Raw genomic sequence first — 20,821 nt, 5'->3', positions numbered from 1 at the left:
TTTCCCTGTGAAAGATAATGTCAGCAATGGAAAGTGATTTGGTGGTTGGTTGGTTTGTTTGTTTTCTTTCTTCGCCAATTTTTTTGTCTTACTTTCTACCAAACACACCAATATAGAAAAGAAATTTCAGTTGCCAGAAAACGTTTTTGGTATTTGATGACACTTAATTGAAAGTGGACATTTTCCACAGAAACTTGTTTTGATGGAGAGACTTGTTTCATCAAGTACATTTTAAATTGGAGATGTACCAACTTTGTTAATATATGAACAGTGCAAATGATTAAAAGAACTGGCATGTAGTATTTTATTTAACTCTTCATTTAGTGTGTCTTAACTTTGCCAGACAGATGCTGATTTCATTAACATGGGATGTGGCATGTACCAGGTGCTTATGGAAGTTGTACAGGTGCAGACATCCACCCATGTGGGATTGGCATTTATACCACAAATGTATTGTTCTGTGTTACTTTGAACCATTAATTTAATTGGTTAGTCATGCCTTTCTATATTAAGTAACTGTTGCTAATTGACTACTTTAATGTAGCTGTAATATTTTGAGCATAACTCTTCTCATTAGTGTGTCATTAACTCATCAGATAAAAAATTTAGCAGTAAAGACTGCACATTATTTTGGATAAAACAGCTGGGATAGCAGTGCATTCTCTAAGTAATATTTCCCAGTAAACAACCCCAGAAATCTTGTATTAGAACTGAAAAGCAGGCAGTCGCAAAAGCAAACTTATTTTAGTGTTAAGTGTGAAGTTGCAGGGAGGGGAAGGAAATTAATTTCTTTATTTAAAAGCTGCAATCTTTTGAACACACACCTAAAAATCAGCATTAAAAGCAAGGGGAGCCAAAAGACAAGTAATTCAGTTTAGCTATGCAGCATTTCCAGAAATCCCAAACATATTGCTCTAGACAGCACTTCGTTCATAGTTTTCATCCAGTTTGGAATTCATCTCATAATGTGAATGAAGTGTGAAAGCAGCTCTTAAATTCCCTGAGGTTTCAGAACCTCAGAGTGCTTGCATATCCAATACTTTGCTATATTAAAAATAATAAATGGAGGAGCTTTTATAGAAATAACATATTCGGTATTTTGCCTTTGTTTAGTCTTAGGAGGAGAATAATTCTCCCGGTGTTCATAAATTTTAAACTAGCTCATTCTATTGCAGTAAAAATTAGTAAATCAATTTTTTCTGTTTTATTAGGGGAGACAAATAGAATCAATAAAGATTGAAAAGCCTTCTGTTGGAGGTCTTGGATTTAGTGTGGTTGCCCTTAAAAATCACAGCTTGGGAGAAGTTGGTATCTTTGTCAAGGAAGTCCAGCCAGGAGGCATAGCTGACAGGTGAGATCTTTATAATTGTATTGGAAAATTGCAGTATTTCCGCGAAGGGAAAAGTCACGACTTTCACATTGAAAACTCTATCAAACTAACATGTTTGTGTGGGTTATCTGGTGGAATATTTTGTTGGTGGTATCTCGAATTCTGGCTTTTCAACCAAACGGACTCATGTTTTGAGGATCAGGTTTTCAGATGAGTTTTAAATATCCTAGTCATTCATAAATGGAATTTCCAGAAATCATGACTCATTTAAGAGAATCTTCAGTACTGATTAAAAAACAAAAGAAAACTCAGAAGAGAATACAAGAAATTAGCCTCTGTTTGAATTTTTATGCATTGTGTCCCTGAAAGATTCTTTTTTTCCCCTTGTTTCTTTATTTATGTGCCTGTGACAATGCCCTATTTATAGTTGGTTTTACTGTTTGTTTCCTGTGGAAATTTAGATCCAGTCCTCCCGACAGATCCCTGCACAGATGTCATCATAGAATCAAGGCTTCAGGCAGTTTCATCCCGTATTGTCTGTGGGTTTTCACCCAACAACAAAAGACAGAGCAATCCTTTAAAAATAAAATGTGATTGTAAAACCACAAGAGTTGGCATGAGACAAATGCAGTGCTTGGAATTATGCTTCAAGAAAATGTGTCTAGATTTCAAGTCACTGGTGTCACTTTTTAAATAACACATGTCAGGAAGTGCCAACACAGGATGACAAAAAGAGTGGGGAGAGGTTGGAATGATAATGGCTATGGGCCCACAGAGAACACACCAGAGAACACTTAAAGAAAAGCATATTAGGCTCTTTCAAAGTGGAGACAGATGGACTGATCCGGATGTCAAAGGAGGGTGAATATCTCACTTTAGGATTTGATGACCTGCTGCTCACTTTCTTTGATGAGAGAATCTAAAATATGGTTAGTGCTTGAAGAAAGTGATTTCTGGGAAACATCTTAAACATCGCATGATAAAAAGGAAGTTTAAAATGCATTAGTTAAGATGTGCAGTTATATTGTTTCGGAGTTTATAAATTTCCCCAGCATGCTTCCCATTTTGCATCTGAGACAAGATCTCCTGGAGACTTTTTTTGGATTCCTACAGAGCTTTGAAGGCAGTGTCTGTCTATGTAACAGTTTGGTCTCGTGCTCAGAATGAATATTTAACAAAGGAGATGAGTGATGGTTTCTCTCTTGTCACAAATCTAAATTCATCACTAGGGTGAATTAACTGTGAAATTTATATTATCTTAAGAGATAAGTAGAACTGCGTATTGCTTGAAGAAAGTTTGATGTCTGAAGTTTGATACTGTGAATTTTGGCTAAATTATAAATATGCAGCTCATCGATCTTCAGATTAAATAATGATATAAAACAATATGAGTTATGGGTACTTAGAGATAGTATCATGTAGTGCTAAATAAAATGAAGAATAGTTCCTAGTTCATTGTATAACTACAAAAATAATTATTTTCTGCCCTGTAGTTCACTATCATCAAGAAAGGATGAGGGAATTTCATTGAGTTTTGAATAGAAGGAAAGGAAAAAACTGAGCAAATTTCTATACCGTGATAAAGTTGGAACAAAATATGGCAGTTCAGTGCAGTGTGGATTGCAAGTAGTTTGTATGTTGGTGAAGACAGTCTAATAAGCAGATTTTTAAAATATATAAATATTTAACCCTGCATAACTGTGTATTTTGCATGTTCATATTTAAATTACACAAGCCTGTTGTGAAGTCTCTATGCTGCATTTTAAAATTGCTTTTAATGTTTTGTTAAGGGATCAAAGACTAAAGGAAAATGACCACATACTGGCCATTAATTGCACCCCATTGGATCAGAACATTTCCCATCAGCACGCTATTGCCCTCCTCCAGCAATCCACAGGATCTCTACATCTGGTTGTTGCTAGGGAGCCAGTTCAAGGAAACAGCAGAACTTCGGCTGTCTTATTAAGTGATATAAATCCACCTGAGACTGTGAGTTGTAATACTGTCAAAATCAGATTTTGAATGATGCTGGATATTTTTTTGTGGTTGTGTTTGTGTTAGCAAGCTTTACATATAGGGATTTTTGTCTTTAATCAGATTTTGTATGTGATGACATTTCATTTAGACTGATCATGCAATAAGTATAAGGCTTCCATTGCAAAGCTGCATGAAGTTGTTATAAAATAGGTCCTGGGTTTTTATGGGATAGCAGAAGCTTTAGTAGATCAACGTATTCTAAGCAGCAGGGTCTGTTCAGCATAGGCTGGGTAAAGCAGTTTATGAGTATACCTAGCTGAAACCTACTTGTGCTCAGCAATTAAAGATGCTCTCATTACATCTTAAAAGAGTGTAAACATAACCTATCATGAGCACTGCTTGAAATATCCCAACCCATTTAAACAGCTCAAAACAAAAAGCCTCATCTTTGTTTTAAAAGCAAAAAGTATCTGTTAAAGAACCTCTCGATCCCTGGTTTTTGTTTGTTTGTTTTTATCTGCAAATTTAATTGACTGTGAACCCTTTTGTTTTCTTGACCAAGATTGTCACTGGGACATGTAATAAGCTAGGGCTGAACTTCCATCTGTGTTCAAACCATATGGTCCAGGTGGCTTCACTGAATTTGGTCGAACTGCACACCTAGATCCAGGGTTTGCAATATTGGAATCTTAATTTATTATGCTAGTAGGTTTTGATGAAAATCTGGTTAAAAGCAGTGCTTTTCCTTATTCTCAGTAATTATTTCCCTCATGATTATTACAGAGCTAGTGAAATCTGAAGGTTTTAGTGGATAATCAATATTGTTTATTGCACTGAAAATTTTAAAGAATTAAACTTTAACTGCTTTTTCATTGAAAGATCTGCACTGAACAGACTAACAAAATAAAATACAAATATATATCTCTACAGGGGGTCTTTAAACTTCTTTTATGATATTTAACTGGCTTTGGCAATGATTTTCAGTATGCTAATAAATCCTTTATTCACAGAAGACTTAAATCTGCCTACTTTGCTCCATTTTGGTTTCTATGAGATATTAATCTGACAGAAACATTGGCTGGGTTTGGGTTGCTTAACAGCTTTGTTATTTTCAGATTGTCTTGTAGAACATAAGGTCATGGTACAGTGTAGCTTAGAAACATGCTTCCAATTCAGTATGGCAGAATATTGTACTGTGCTATTAATTCAGCATGTACTGGTGGTGTTTGGAGTGTGTAAGTGAAATAACAGAAATAAGAATTTGGGCAATGCTAAGTGAAAACTAGGCCAGCGCAAGCTCCTTGCCTCTGTTTTTCTCTGTTGTTTGCAGTATTCTTGATTTATGAAAAACTAAAAGGATAGTTTTCATTTTGGCAAGAAAATCTTAAAATTGCTTTTTCTTAGTCAAGCTTTTTCCTAGTATCCTGTTATCCTGAAAGTGAAGGATAAAATGTATGTTTAAAAACAGATGAGAAATCCCACTGCATATTTATAAGGAAATGAAGCTGACTGAACAAAATCCAGCAGATCTCCAATATGTGGGGTAGAGAGAGAAAATTGGTCAGATTAATTCTCATTATTCCTGGTATATGTGAAAGTGAGAGACGTTAAAGACTGACTGAAATTAAAATCTCCTGTTTTTATTAATTGCAGATTCACTGGGGCCACGTTGAAGATGTTGAGCTGATTAACGATGGTTCAGGATTAGGCTTTGGAATTGTAGGAGGAAAGTCGAGTGGCGTAGTTGTAAGAACAATTGTTCCTGGGGGATTAGCAGATCGGGTAATTTGTTATATTATGTCACTTCTTGTTTGATTGTAAAGTATAATTAACCGGTTTTGACAGTCTTAAAATGAACTAATATACTTAAACAAAAGGAAGCTGATAGCATCAAAGTCTGAATGCCAACATATACTTTAGAAATAAATATGTTGAAGGTATGATTGAGGAAAAAGTCAGCACCTGATATGAATTAAGTTGTTTCTCGGACATGCGTTGGTTTTTATAACATTGTTGAACATGCAGAAATTCTGAAAAGTTGTCTAACCTTCTAATATTCTCAGTACTTTTGATATTTTCAGCCTTTGGTCAATCTGGGGGAGGACAAATACTCTTAATGGATTTGCACATCCTCTGTAGAATTTGGCACATTTGGCAACATCTAAAGGGACAAACTCTCCAAATGAATTGTCAGGCAAGAGAATCTGCTCTATTGAATTAATTGCATTGCAAGATTCAGTTTATAGATTGAAGATGTCCTATTTTTAGTGGGTTTCATTTTAAAGGGGTTTTGATCCCTGCCTTGCAGTCTGACCAGTTCAAGGAGACGCTTAGGATTGATGCAAAGCCTTTTGAAGTTACTGATATCTTTTGAAGTTGCACAGGTACAGTTTGCAGCCTTTGATTGCTGATCTTTAAAGACTCAGTGCTAAGTGTTGCTATATTTCAGGAGTAGAACACGTGCAATAGCGAAGCAGATCTGGATTTTTAAGGTGAATTTGGTCATGACACGTTACAATATTTGAGGTCTGGAACCCATGCAGGCAAGATCCGGTAACGTACAAAAGCGAGAAGGTTAAGGTACTTCCTCTAGTATAGGATGGAAATGAAAACTGGAGATTCGGAGAGCTTTGCTGGAAAATGTTGGCTTTTGCTTGACTGCCTCCCTTTGAACCTGTCGTGTATAAATGAATATTTTTTTAATTATTGTGTAACACCTGTTTTGCTGTAAGGAATAAAGTGTTTTGGCTACAAATGAAGCATGTAAGTTAAGAACTCACCACATCATTCTCAGCTGAATGAGACATCATTAAGAACATGTGAAATAGTGAGCACATATACATGTTAAAATTGGATGAGTTTGTAAATGAGTTTGAATTAGTTCTGGGAATAACTCCACTATGATTGCTGTATAAATCAATGTACCTAAGGTGGTGGAGCTGTGCTGATCAATACCAGCTGAGGATTTGGTCCTATGAATGCTTGCTTATAATAGAAATGATGATGTAGGTCATGAATCATAATTATCATGTAAAAAATGGTTTGTGTGGAGTCTTGTTACCTTCAGTGGATTTACTTGCTCAGGTTGGAGCTAGTCATATGAGAAAAGAGTTGCTAATATAGAACTATTAGGAATAGGCTAATATAGAAGTATTAGGAAAAACCCTAGAAAGTCCTAAATCAAAATGCTGTGCTTTTTATTCTAACCCCTATCTGATGAGGGGTATTCTATGAAACAGCATACGTAATAACCTGTGAGATTATAAAACGTTGTTGCTGTCTGTTTTCTCCTAAATTTGAAGAGTAACCACTTCCTTAGGAATGGTGCTATTCAACTTGTGGATCTTACTCAGTTTTGGAAAGGTTGATTTACTGCCATTAACTACTGTGGCAAAAACGGTGCATAGATGTGCAAACACTTCCTTGAATTATTTAGTATCTTGCCATGGTGGTCAATGTTACGGTGTTTTCCTGCATTGGCTCTCATGGCAACTGTACACAGGTGCAATTTTATAATGGAAAAGATATTTTATGTATAGACTGGTAACATTTTTTGCAATTTTATTTATGTTTGAAGGATGGGAGGCTCCGGACAGGAGATCACATCTTACAGATCGGAGGGACCAATGTACAAGGAATGACCAGTGAACAAGTTGCCCAAGTGCTGAGAAACTGTGGGAATTCTGTTAGGATGATCGTTGCAAGAGACCCAAAGTGTGAAATTATAGAGCCTCCACCAGCTCCTGTGAGCTGGCCAGTCAGTACATTACCTTCCTTTCAAAATGGAAATGTAAGTATCTGGTGATACTTACTTATGACATTTTTAAGTATGTTTGTGGCTTGTGATCAGAAAGGAGGAGGAGAACAGAGTGTTCTTGAGACCTAAAGTGATTTTGAGTTCCCAGATATCATAAGTGTGTATTTAAGTGGTCATTATTGTAGCCCTCCCTTCTATGATTTTTCCCTTTTTCCTGTATGTTATTAATACCTATAATCTTGGGATTGGAATGACCAGCTTTCAGAATTAATTTCAGAGTGGGTAATTTAATTACCAAGACCATAAACGTTATCGATAAATGGTACTTTTAGTTCTCCTTCTTAGCTCATTACATTTTTGCTAATCAATCACTTGTAAGTGGATTTAAAACTTGACTGTGAATTTCCCTAGTCTGAAATCCAGAGCGCCATGGCCACACCAGAATTATTCAGCACAATCATCTTTTTATGAAACATAAGTGTAATGTTTTCATAGTCTACGCTACTGTCTGTGATAGGAAATATATCTAAAAATTTTGAAACTTGTTTTAGCAAATCTTATCATGGTCATATCAAAGTCTCTTGTTTTTGAAGTCATTCTTTTCAGTTTTGAGTAATTAAAATCAACAAATGCTACACTAAGTGTACAGTAGGTCTCGAAACATAAACAAAGCTGTGCTTGTGTACCATCTGCTACTACTGTGCTGCTTAGATTTAGGTGTAGAATCTGAGTAGCCTTTTCTTTCTTGTCTAGTTTCTTGAATCTGAGTGAAGAGAGCTTTTTTTTTTTTTTTGTGAAGCACCATTTTAAAAGGTCAGACTAGCAGTCATATTGTTACAAACTCACCTTCTCGCTTACCGGGCATAGTCACTGCAAAGGCAGCCATTAGCTTTGTGTCTTGCCTCTCTCTGGTGTGGCACAAGCTGTCAGTAAAGTATTTTGGGTCCTTCCTCAGGTCCTTAGAAGAGGGATTGGTACGTGAGTAGCAGAGGGATGAGAGGGGGTAATCCATGTACATAAGGTTGAAGTCTTAAAAGTGGACTTGTCTAATACTCTGAAAAAAGTCTTTCCTAGAGAATCAACATCATTATGAAGCACTTTTCTGGCTGTATCATATTTTCCAAGGCCCGTATTAGGAAAAAAATAACACGGTCCTAGTTTTGTTTCCTCTACAATGTACTATTTTTCTCTCTTCCCTGCCTCAAAAGCAGGCCTGTTTGTCACTAATCAACCCTGAGCATTGCAGATGCTGCAGCCTTTCTAAAATGTTTTTCCTTCTGGATGTCTTTTCAGTCTCCTCCTTATTTCTGCTATGTAGTTCAGAGGGGGGAAAAGAAATCACGTTGCAATTTCATCTACTTCTTTCTGAATGTCATCTATTGTTTTCTGAACAAAATAGTGCCTTCATATTTAGATTTGAAGAAAGTTCTCTTTCTGGGGTTAAGAGAGATTTGCTGAAGTCAAGAATAGTGGCTAATCTAACTGTATTTATTACTTGAATAATGATTTTAATGGTCCACCTTTCAGTTTGTGTCTGATTTACAGCACAACTTTTTCCTATAATCTAATTTCTCTCTGGTTTCTGAGTACTCTCACTAGCTGTGAACTTTGGAATAGAATATATTTTCCTCTTCTTTTTTGCAAACCAGCAGAAAGGCATTTTTAATATATGGTTAGTTTTTTTCAGTTTTATATTAATATTTGATTTCCTTTAAATTTCCTATAGTGGAGAATAACTGAAACTACTTGTGTCTGTGCATGGGCACAAAAAAAGCACTCATATTATCTGTGCTCTCCAAGATCCTGACAGTAAAGTTAGCAGCCTACTTGTGCTCACTGTATTTAGGACTCTGTACTTTGATTGTTCCAGACTCCACTTCTAATGTTTCGCCAGTAACATTACTTAGAGAAAATTTCCATAGTGCCAGAGCACTGACTGTGAAGGGCTTTTGATTGTCACAATAGCAGGACTCTCAAGGCTATAGCTTCATTTCAGATGTTGCTATAGGCTTGTTTATTGTTTTGGTTCCCTCTCCTAAAGATAAGTGACAGAGCATCAAAACTTATCTTCATCTCCATCAGCGTCTTATGGAGCAAGAGAGTTGGAAAGCATTTAATGAGCTTAATGAGTTAGCTGGTGGAGGGAGGTGTGTGTATGATTAGAAAACAGATAGCTGTCCATTGATTTCTCTTTCAGTGAAAAGTGAAATAGCTACAGCCATAACTTTGCCCTGCTTTTCATATAGATCCTCCCAGAGCTGATATTTGGCAACCATTTGATTAAACTTCACTTTTCTTCACTCTCTTAAGAAATGTTTTCCAATTTCCCAGTACGTTTTTTGCTGTTGGCAATCACACTGTCCCTCTTGATTTCATCACTTTAGCAGACCTTACTCTGATCATCATCTTATTTTTGATCTCATTGGGCTATATCTGATTACTGAAAACAACCAACTTTATGTATTTTAATTTAACCCTTACACTCCCAGATCTATGTGCTTGGTGTAGTTGGGAACTGTCAATGTTAGGTTAATGGTTAATGATCTTCAAGGTCTTTTCCAACCTAGACGGTTCTGTGATTGTTCCTCTCTTGGTATCATCAATGTCTTTAGTGTGTCCTGTTTGAACTCTGTCTTGCAGTTTTGATTTTTACTTGTCAGAGTAGAGTTGCACAGACAGACTGGGGCCAGCTTTGTGGGGACTCTCCGGTGTAAGGTCAGATCATATTGTAATCTGATCTAGTGGCTTTTATGGGTTTTTTGGTAATTGTAGTTAAGTGAAGGGTTTGGAGAACAGGTCATGTTATGTGCTTCTCTTTTCAAGTATTGTTTGTTATGAGAAGTCATCAGTTCAACAATAAAGCATTTACAAATGAATACTCTCCCTTCCTCTGTTAGGTTTTAAAAACAATTTTCATTGAATGCAAACTAAGGAGTCTTGCTTCCCATTGCCTTAGACAACCTGGAGGCTTCCAGTGCTCTTTGCAGTTTGGTGGCATTCACATCTGAACAGGATCATATCAAACTCGTTAAACTGATGCATGTAAGATTGACTTTTGGAATGATTTTGTGGTTTGGGTTCTAGCATAAAAACAAGAAATAAGCCCAAACACTGATCTAGTCTCTCATATTTGCATTTAAGTAGGCAACTACTTCTGTAGTAGAGGTGTGCCTACCACATACACATGTGGTTTCTTTTGTTTCAAGGCATCGAACCTCTTTCTGGTTTGAGATCCCTTTCCTCCTGCCCCTCACTTCCTTAGTAGGCGATAACAGGGAGAGATAACCATCACTTTTTCTGACAGAAATGTGTGATGTGATAACTCTGTGTATTTATACCAGATTTTTTTTTTCTTCTTAACTTGTCTGGTAGAAAGAGCTGAGGCAAGTGGATTCATGACACTGTTTGTCAGAAGGAACATATGAAAGGGAGAGAAGAAATTCTGGGGGCATTAAGCTTTCTGTTGTCCTGTGGGATTGACTGGGAAGCTTGTGGTTACCAAGTGGCAGTGGAATTCAAAGGGAAATGGCCCCCAAGCAGTCTAACGAAAATCTTTGTTTTCCATAAAATATAAATGTTATACCTCTGACAGGTATGTGGAGAAAGTATTAGGAAAGAATTTAAAAAGCAACTAATGACTTTGGGTGACACCTTATTTTCAGCAAGCCTTGTGTATATCTCTTTTGCAAATATGATCCTTCCTAAAGTAGGAAAATCAAAATCACCTCTGACTTCTAAAGATCTTAATTAACCTGCAATATTGTAATGGTATTGGGAGTTTATGAGGTGGTTTTTTACTGTCTTGTGCTTTATTTATAGGGTAATACCAACCTTTTTGAGACCTATGATGTTGAACTTATAAAAAAGAATGGGCAAAGCCTGGGAATTACAATTGTTGGATATGCTGGCACAAGTGATGTAGGTGAGTTCTGCAGAATTTAGTAAAGTCTAGGACAGGGGCTTCTCAAATACCCTTTATTTACTGTGGGGAAAATGGGTAGCACTTCATTGAAACAGTGTAACGTACAAAATCTATGAAGAAGATACTTGGAGAACTTGCTGGAAAGTTAAATTCAGCCACAACAATTTTTAAAGAGTTGTAATTAGCTCAAAAATAGTAATTCCAACTTGGCTGCTGGAGTGAATTTTACATGCTTATGTTGTTACTGTGCAAGACATTAAACTGTAACAGACAGTTCCTGCATGTACAGACTCTTAACAGAGTTGGATTCCTGTCCACACTGTTCCTTATTTTGCCCCTGCAGTATATAGCATGATTCAGACAGTGCATTTTAAGAAGAATTTCAAAAGCAGTTTCGGATGCATTAAGTTTTGAATGGCATCTTCCGTATGTACGAAATATCTTGACGTGCATCTTTCATTTGTTTAATGAATTGTAGGTATTAGAGTGGAAATGATCAGTCAAATTAACTAGTCCAGCCCTCTGCCAGGCAGGAGGTGCAGAGAATCTGAGCGGTGTGCGAAGTGTGTGCCACTTTCACAAGATGATGTACTTGTCTTTGGCAGATGGCTGTTTCCATGTCTAAACTGGGAAAAGATTAAAATACCTGTGCTAGGATATGGGGACATAGAATCAGGGTGGGTTTTTTTTTTTCTAAATCCTCTTTAAGTTAGAGGTGTTAACTCATCTTTCAAATATTGGTTCCACAAATGATAGCATCTTTAAAATTGACTCAACTGAATATCTGGTTTTACATAAAGGGGTAGTGCTTTTTATCCCCTCCCCTTCCTCGTGGGACCCAAGAAGCTCTCCAGCCCTCTTCATTCCCAGAAGATCCTCTTGTGCTGCTGGTCAGGAATCCCAGGGCAGTGCAGGGAGCGTGGGGAGCTGGGCTGGGGAGGAGCACGTGGCAGGCAGAGGGAAGAGGTGAGTTTGCTCAGCACGGACAAACCATGTTGGGCAGGTGTCTAAGGAAGGTTAGTGTTCAAAAAAGGATGGATGAAGTGTCAAGATTCACTAGAATTAAAGATCAGCATCTCGGATTTTACAGGAGTTTGTGGAAGGGAAAGGTTACTGTTTCAACTGATGACTGTGTTTTTTACTTTTTTGTTTTGTTTTTATTTCCTTGATCTAATTAGAAGTTAGAATTAATAATCACACATCAAACATGACAAAGGACAGCTTTTCTGATTTCCATGTTTCTCTTTTTTTTTTTTTAAAGAAAAATCCTTTTTCATTAAGATTTAAAGTACTAAATTCTTTAGCTGTAAGATGATTGAAGTCCTGATCAAAGTACTTAAGCACATACTTTACTTTTAGCTTAGGTAGTCCTATTGAAATCAAAAGCAGCATGGATTTAAGTGATTGTTGTTTAAAGCCTGGATAAGCACAAGGATGAATCTATGGAGGAGGTGGCCTTTTGTGAGCCATGTTAAGGAAAAAATTTTGAGGTCAGGGTACAAGTGGTTGTGTCGGTGCTGTTTTTTCCATCAGATTCTCAGTCGTTCTATGTCAAGTTGTGCGTGTGGTAATGTGCAAATGTTGGTGGTTTACAGAATCATAACTTTGTAGACAAAAGTGTGTGAAACAGGCTGTAGTTAAAAATCTTAATAACAAAATAAATACATTAAGTTAATGTAGTGACTTGTTTCTCTTTCTCCCCTCCCCCTGGCAACAGAACCTTCAGGGATTTTTGTGAAAAATATAATACCTGGTAGTGCTGCTGACCACAATGGCCAAATTCATGTTCATGACAAAATTGTTGCTGTAAGTAAAATATTCTGCTTATATATTGTTGTAGAACTAATACCTCATTACACATCTTAGTGTTAAAAGAACAACGTAGTAAAGACTTTCTAAAATTAATTAAACCTCTCTTTTGCGGAGGAAGTAATTTGGTGTTTCATATTTGTTTAGGTAGATTTGTAACAGAAATGAGCTTTGTCTTGCTGTGGTTAAAATATTATTTTATATTCAAAGTAGTAGTAAATAGTAGTTAACTATGAAAGAAGCAAGCATTTGGATTAAAATGTTTCAGAGTGGAGAATCTTGGCTTTTGGCCTGAAGTAAAGATGAGCAGCATTAGCTTCTATTTGAATTGAATGGGATTCGAGGATGGTTAAGATTTTGCAAGATGTGGCACACTGTTTATGGTCCTTAATGACTGTGTAGCATAGTGTGGATACAATCAAAATGTTAATAGTTACAATTTAGGTTTAAAAACCCAAGCTTTATGTGTAGAAAAATTAAAAACCATTGAATAACAGTGAATTGAATAATAGCCAATTTTGCATTCACAGTACAAGCAGGAATGAATTACACAGTCTTTTTGTTTTAGGAGATAGTATTTATAGAGATACGATTTTAAATTACTTTTAAAATGTGTGCTATGCCAGACCTTCCAAAGTCAGCTTCTCCTTTGTGAGAGCAAAAATTGATACAATCTTATGCTTTTATCTGCAGCTTTACAGGAGAAGCCACTATTGATGCATGATCTAGGAGTGAGGGGAACAGAGTATTTTGGTATAAACCAAAACACTTTAATTAATGTAAGAATCGGGCTGTTCAGAGTCTATTATATGAACAGTTATGTGTACAGGCTTGTGTGGGGCATGTTAGAAATCCATGAGAAAATTAACAGTGATAAAGAACTGAACGGAGTTCTGGGTTGACTACTCTTGCTGGGAAGCTTCCTCCACAATACTCCTCAAGCTGGTTTTTGTAAGCAAAAAAATTGTAGGGGGAAATCAGTGCATACTTAGAATAGTAAATTCTGTTTTGTGGTTGCCCCACGAAGACAGAGAAATTACTGTTGTGTTTCCTTTTAAAATGCATTTTGAAAATATTATCCGATTAGCGAAATGTAACTGATTTAGTGAGATTGTTTTGCAAATACTACTGTCTTGGGTGAATAACCCTATAATTTCTGCACAAAATAATGTGGATGTTGCTTACAGTGTATGGTGCAGCCTAAGAATGTAATGTGATTGCTATTGTATGATACAATTTTCTTGGTTTAGGTTGATGGAGTTAATATACAGGATTATACCAACCAAGAGGTGGTAGAGGCACTGCGTAACACAGGACAGACTGTACGCCTTACCTTACTTAGAAGGAAACCTTCTACTATTTCTTCAGAAAGACCTTCAGATAGAGGTAATATTTTTTTTCTTCCCTTTTTCAGCAACTGATTTTATTTTTCACTCAATTTACGGTTACCTAATTTAACAATTAGGACTAGATACCACATGATCCTAGATTTTGTCAGGTCGTGCTGTAGAAAATGAGATACTTAAGGAGGAATGGAAAGAAACAGAAATGAGGGATTCAGGAAAATTGAGTGCAAAACCTGTGTAGCCAAAAAAAAAAAAATAAATAGTGAGGCGGTGTTACTACTTCATATATTTTGCAGCATATGATTTTTTTTTTTTCATCTGTTTTCACAGTGCAGCCAACTGTTCCAACCTTTGTGTCCCCTGGAGCTATAGGGACTGAAACTAGTGTGGACACTAAGAATGACGAAAACCAAGAATGGAAGGATAGTCTTCGAAATGACAAGAAACAAAGTCTACATAAAACAGGTGAATAGAATATCTTGCAGTGTCTCTTCTGAGTCTTTGGAATTGCCTTTAATCCATTTTCAATACTGATGGGGTGTTGTAGCTTGCTCCATCTTTAGTTTTTGCTCTGTGATGCTTTTTATTCAGGACCCTCTGAAGTAAAGTTCTACCTGTTGGATCTATCAACTCTCCTGCCCCACCTAATCCCCAAAATGTAGCACTGTCCTCAGGTTTGCTGAGAGTGCGTTCTGTATCATCATGGAGGTCACTGATGAAGAGACTCAATAATATTGGCCCCTGTAGCTATTGAACTTCTCTTGAACTGGCTGTCAAGCCATTGGTTAAAGCTGTCTGTGAGACCAGTGGTCCATGTAGTTTTCAGCCTATTTAACAGTCATCAAACCCATGCTTCCTGAGTTTCCAAATGAGAATGCTGATATAAATAGTGTCAGAAGCTTCGGTAAAGTTGAGGTGTATTACAGCATTCATCCACATAGCTATCTTGACAGTCAGATTGGTCACTTATTCAGCAAATCTATATTAGCTGTTCTTGATTTGCCTTCTTATCACTTATGTCTTTGGAAATGGATTCCAAGAGGAAGTATCTCATGATCTCTCCAGGGCCAAAGATGAGACTGACTGGCCTATAATTCTTTGGATCTTCCTCCTTCCATAAAGTTTGCCCTTTCCAGACATTAGTGATCCCCCTTTGATTGCCATGTTTTGGTTTGGTTTGGTTTTTTTGTAGATTATAGGCAGTGGAGGTACAGCCCTTTCAGTACTCTGGAATGAATCTCATCAGCTCTATAGAACTGAATGCTTCCAGCTTACCAATTCCTCTTTCCACCCTTCGTCCTGTTCTGATGACCTGAGGCCTCCTGCCTGCAGTTTTCTCCTGACAGAGAAGATGTGATCATTCTCCTCTGCTGCCAGGGCCCTGAACCAGATTGCTAAGTGAACAGCATCAGGAGAGGGAACTCTTGGGAATGCACATTTACTTCCTGTTCCAGTATTACCTCAGTCATACCTATCTTCTTACCCTCGCAGGTCTTAGGCTCCTGCATCTGCAGAGTCTTTTCAAAATATACTCTTGGTTTCCTGTACATCATGTCTGATGCCCTTTTGTTACAGTTTCCTCTTTTGGCACTGCGGTAACTAATAAATACATAAAACCAGAATAAATCAGAACTCACATTCTGAGCTGCTCGACTTGGCCTCCTGCAACCTGGGACCTGAGCTGCAGCATCTTCTCTCAGGTGTTTTGACTGAGTAGGGCTTTGCTGAAGGACCAGAGGTGACTGCAGCAGCAGGGACAGGGGATCATGTCTTGTGATGTGTCTCCATTTGTGTGTCATTTTCCACACAAGTGAGACAGATGCCATTTCCACAAACATCTATCTCACCTGTGTGCCACCTGCCATGTTAACTGCCTTGCTCCTGTTTGCTTGTCCTGCTGATAGTGCTCCTGGTCACTGACATTTCCTGCAGTGCCAGAGAAGTAGGAAGCCCCACACAAGCTTTGTCCACCTCCTCTGAGATTCCCCACTTGGCAACGAACCTCTCCTTGCTGCCTGCTGCTTCCCAGACCCAACTCGTTTACCTTGTGGTACTAATACTGTTGCATACAGCTTCCTCCCGTGCTACTGTTGGAAATGAGAGTTCAGTCCCTAGACATGCAATTTCTGGCTTGCTTGTCCTGAGCTTATTAGCTGAACTGGAAACTGTTGACTGCACACCTATGCAGGCAGATAAGAATCTCTGATCTGGCAAAAGCATAATAGGCATAAAGACCTGATAGCTGGAATTAGAAGCTGGACAAGAGTTCAAATTAGGCATGTGTTTTTAACAGCAAAGGCAGTTGGGCATAGGGGCAGATAACAAAGGCATGGATTGCTTTGGTTTTTAGCTGAGTTCCGAATCAAGGTTGGAGGCCTTTCCAGAAGGCATGCTTCAATTCCCCTACAGATTTCTGGGCTCTTCTACAGGAACTTCTGGGTGAATTTCTACAGCTTGTGTTAAAGTCAGCATAAATTATCCTTATGCCTTGTAGTTTCTAAGATATGTAGATGTAATAGAGGATTCTAAATTACGGCTGTCAATGAATAACAATTTTGCTATGATTGTGGAAGATCTGTCAGTATTAAAGACAAGCTGGAAACGAGAGAAATGTAGCAGTTCCTATGTTCCATTCTGTTTTACTTTTCTGTCCAAGCCTTGTAACCAGACATCCTTTGTTGTGACTTTTGCATGTTCCCAGAAATAGGAAGCCAAAATAGAGGTGGTTGAGTAGCTGAGATGTGAGGTTATCAAAGCATTGTTTTAGCTGTATGAATGGAAAAGCATATATTGATTTGTAGTTACAATGGACGAATAACTTAAGGAGTTAGCAGTTGGATGTATTTAGAGGCAGAAGAGCCAGGAGGATTTACACTTGCTTGACAGAGGCTAGAAAAGAGCAACACATGCTGTCCTGTGTCATTTACCCAGTGCTTTTTTACTGTGGAACTTTCTATGCATGAAGTATTTTCTTTTTCTACTGAAGCGAACAATATCTCTGTAGTCAGTTCCTGACTACTCGTGATTGGGTTATCTTGTGTCACAGGCTGCAGATGTCTGCCCTGATGCAAAGTGAACTTTTTGAGGAATTTGTTACCTAATACCTAGTACTGTGCAAATACGGTATATCAGTGCCAGGATCAGTTTATGCTGGGAACTAAAATTGCTTTTACCTGGCTTGAAGTTAACAAACTGTTAGTCTTGAGGTGTGTTATCTAGATATGCCTCAGTGATCCCTGTTCTGCTGATAATCAGCTTGGATCAAACTGTATTTCTGAGCCTTTTTCATAGCAGCCCCAAACTGCTTTGATGTGGATCCACTGCCTCTCCATAAATAATCCAAAGCCCTTAGTTTCAAAAGGAGTTTGTAACCAAGTTGTGTGTATATGAGTGGCTCCCCTTCAATTCCAGCGTTTTGCAGATCTCGTAATCCCCTTCCTTGGAGCTCTGTGGAGTATCGTGCAGGACTTCATTGCCTGGAATCCACAGCTGCCGGTTGGACCCACGCTGATCCCTTGCAGGGGCAGTGGGGTCTATCTGCCCTGTGTTCCCCAGTGCATCATGTAGCATGTGTACGAGATTTTTCTATTCTCCTATGTATCCAAGCTCCCCTTACCCTGGAGAATACAGGACAATGTGTTCGTGTGCACAGTGTGTCTTGGGATACCAAAATTTAAACACTGAAGACATTGTTTGTTTGTAGTTGGATACTGCCCTTGATACCATCTAGCAGTGCTGGTCTTCCTCCGGCCAGCAGGATAATGCGATGGGCATGGCTTTGAAACTGAGTCATGAATCAGGAGCATTTAATGCAATGGTAAGCAAGTATCATTGCTTGATTACACTGTGGTTTTTCATAGTGAAAAACCACTTTAAGTTACAAGGTTCTGCAAAAGCTTTATGCAACTATAAAGTGTGTGTGTGTGTGTGTATATCTGTTAAACAGTTGAAATACTTAGTTGCAAATTTTACTCCTGCTGAAATACGATGTATAAGATTTCACCTTGGAATAGAGTTTAATGGCCAAGTTTAAATTCCAAAGATAGGTGCTTATTTTGGACATGGTGATGGGCACTTCATTATAATAGTGCTAAAGTAAATATTACTAATTTAAGGCTCTGACTAAACTCTGGAAATGGTTTTAGAAGTTTAATGTAAAAAGTATGTTTTATAAAATGTGTATTACTTCCCTTTAAGCCCAGTTGTGTGAAATTCTTATTAAATTGTGTTTCCTGGAGAGATATTAAATAGTAATTCTGGCCAGGCAAAACCGTGCTTAAGCAGTTCTGTTACAAAGGCAACATGGTTTAGGATGCAGTGTGCACGAGGCCTGAAACTTTCTGCTAGCAGACTAGAGGCAATTAACTTAACAGCTGCATCTGCAAGACTGCAGACTGGGCAGAACTGCTTTCTTTTGCCTTGCAGCAGTACTCAAAACCTAAAGATATGATGATGCTAGTCAGGCGCTGAAAGACGGCTGGGGAAAGATATCCAACAGTAGGGCAGAGAAAGGTAGTGCATTAACAAAGTGCACTAGAGTACAGTACACATCCTTGTATAGTAATTTTGTGAAACCAGGAGGAAATTGCAAGAAGAAAAGGTCCCAATTTTGAAGATGCCCGCAATTTTAATTGGGAAAGATGATTTTTACAATACACTTGTGATTTATTCTTGATGCTTGCTAATTAGAAATAAAAAACTGTATGGAAGTGCGGGCAGAAGGACGGACTAAATATGTTGAAAATTGTTGCTAATGAAAGCTGTCCCTGGGAAGTGTTTTCATTTCTGAGGCCTTGCACATTATAGAATATGTGGTACATATCTCAGGTTATGAGAAATCCAGCTGGATGAGAGACACTTCCTATTAGCTGCCATGTGGAAAAAGCTGTTTGAGGAAAAAGAAGCACTTTAAGTGAACTGGGTGATACCATTGGAACTGAATATATTTAACTCAAATCCCTCTAGCCAACATCTCCACAGTTCTGAGGAAGTTACAAGCAAAGACTTCAAAGTGTGTTTGAAAGAAAGAAAGGGGGAAACTTCAAATGGAGACGTGAATCAGCACCTGCTCTGAACAACTCATAGGTTTTGGTAATGTGTTTTGGAAGTGACAAAAAAATCTGTATTCAGCCAACTGAACACAGCTTACAGTTACTGAACTGAACTTTGAGTCTGACCCTAAGACTCATTACTTCTGGTGAACCTTAAAATCTGTATTTGGCTGCACAGGCGACTGCACGTGCTTAGGTCCTGTGTGTTCACGCTATAACCTTGTAATAGCAGAAAAAGAGACTAACGAATTTCTGTCCCTATATATTTTTGCAAATAGAAGGAGTAGAAAAATGCATTGGTGTTCTGGTTTTGCTACAGCTGGGAAGTAAAGATAGTGATCGGCCTACGCTTGATAACAAAGCTCACGAAGATGACCTCTCCTTAGAAACTTCAATTAAATTTCAATGGAGGAAAAACCCCTTAACTCACAGCTGAGATTTTTGGGACAATTTATCTTCCCTTTTTTTTTTAAGATGATATTTTAGTTCAGACAGAACTGTGGGCTGTATTTATAAACCCGTTTTTATTCTTGGTGGGGTTTCTTTTTGGTGACAGAAAAGAGTTATCTGAATTGCTGGAATCCTTGAATATCTGTATCTCCTTGAGCCTATAGGTTAAAGATTCTCTGGATATTCCCAAGTGAAATCTCAGTTGTTAGGCTCTGAGGAGTGTGGTCTCTCAGTGCAGATCGGACAGAATTTGCCTATCTGGCATGACAGAAAGGGGGTGGAAGAGATACAGTGATGGGTTATGTTGTTGTATAAGTTAACTTAAATCTTTCTTTTTAATGAGCGGAAAACTTCAAAGTTATGAAATGATGTAATGAGGATTGTATTGCAAAGCTCATGGTTTATCTTTGCAGTCTACAAAGGTGTTGAAAGCAGAGGCTGCTTGACATCCCATTTGTGTTGGCTTTTGCTAGTGGGTAGGCTCAGAGCTTCTCTTGGTGTCTTCAAAATTCCCCCTTTGAGGTATTTTACTCACTAGTTTGTGTGCAAAATGTGTCGTACTGAAATTTAGAATGTAAATCACACCCACATCAGCAATACTAAGTGGTCTGTGCCTTGTCTAGACATCTGACAAACTATTACAGTCGTTCGGGGGAAAAAAAACAGTTTTCAGTAATTCAGACCCCAGTTGCTGCTGCTGTAGCTGCTAGATGGAATTTGCTTTAGAGCTTGATTCTTACCAGTTAAACATTGCTTCAGCTTGGAACTTTATATGTGAGCTGAGCTTCTGGATGAGGTCAAATGCAGGGCAGCCAGTCATTTTATGCTGTCTAGCTCTGTCAAATTGTCTTACATGAATGTAATACTGCCTTGGTTGCATAAGTAAGAAAGCTGAAAAGATATAAATGTCAAGATAGCCAAGTTCCCACGGAAGACTGGTTTAGAACTGGAGCTTATATTAAAGCTCATGTTACTTACTGGCCTAATTAAAGTAGACAAGCCTTTATACCTGCCAAATGTATAAATAAAGTCTGTGACTGCACTGTGCTGACACAGCCCCTCGATAACAGCAATATCTTGTCAGGTGTTTTACTTCTTAAGGGAGTTCATTTTGGTGGGAGATGATGCTTCCCTGGAGTGGCAAGCATTTTTATAGCAACAAATTATGAAGTCATGTGA

At 37.9% G+C, this 20,821-nt stretch overlaps 1 protein-coding gene across 2 annotated transcripts in view; it reads left to right on the top strand.

Moving 5' to 3' along the window:
- The window catches only part of PATJ (PATJ crumbs cell polarity complex component), a 160,729-nt gene that overhangs the window by 11,175 nt on the left and 128,733 nt on the right, over nt 1-20,821 (top strand). For both annotated transcript variants that reach the window (XM_074831865.1, XM_074831866.1), the window contains exons 5-12: nt 1,212-1,351; nt 3,121-3,319; nt 4,961-5,089; nt 6,885-7,097; nt 10,884-10,986; nt 12,704-12,792; nt 14,046-14,181; nt 14,472-14,606. In XM_074831865.1, the coding sequence (XP_074687966.1) occupies nt 1,212-1,351; nt 3,121-3,319; nt 4,961-5,089; nt 6,885-7,097; nt 10,884-10,986; nt 12,704-12,792; nt 14,046-14,181; nt 14,472-14,606 (1,144 nt within the window). The remainder of the gene's footprint in view (nt 1-1,211; nt 1,352-3,120; nt 3,320-4,960; nt 5,090-6,884; nt 7,098-10,883; nt 10,987-12,703; nt 12,793-14,045; nt 14,182-14,471; nt 14,607-20,821) is intronic.

Source organism: Strix aluco, chromosome 8 (assembly GCF_031877795.1).
Source record: "Strix aluco isolate bStrAlu1 chromosome 8, bStrAlu1.hap1, whole genome shotgun sequence".
NCBI lineage: Eukaryota > Metazoa > Chordata > Aves > Strigiformes > Strigidae > Strix > Strix aluco.
Note: the sequence above shows the minus strand (reverse complement) of the source record. Positions and strands in the feature narration are given on the sequence as shown.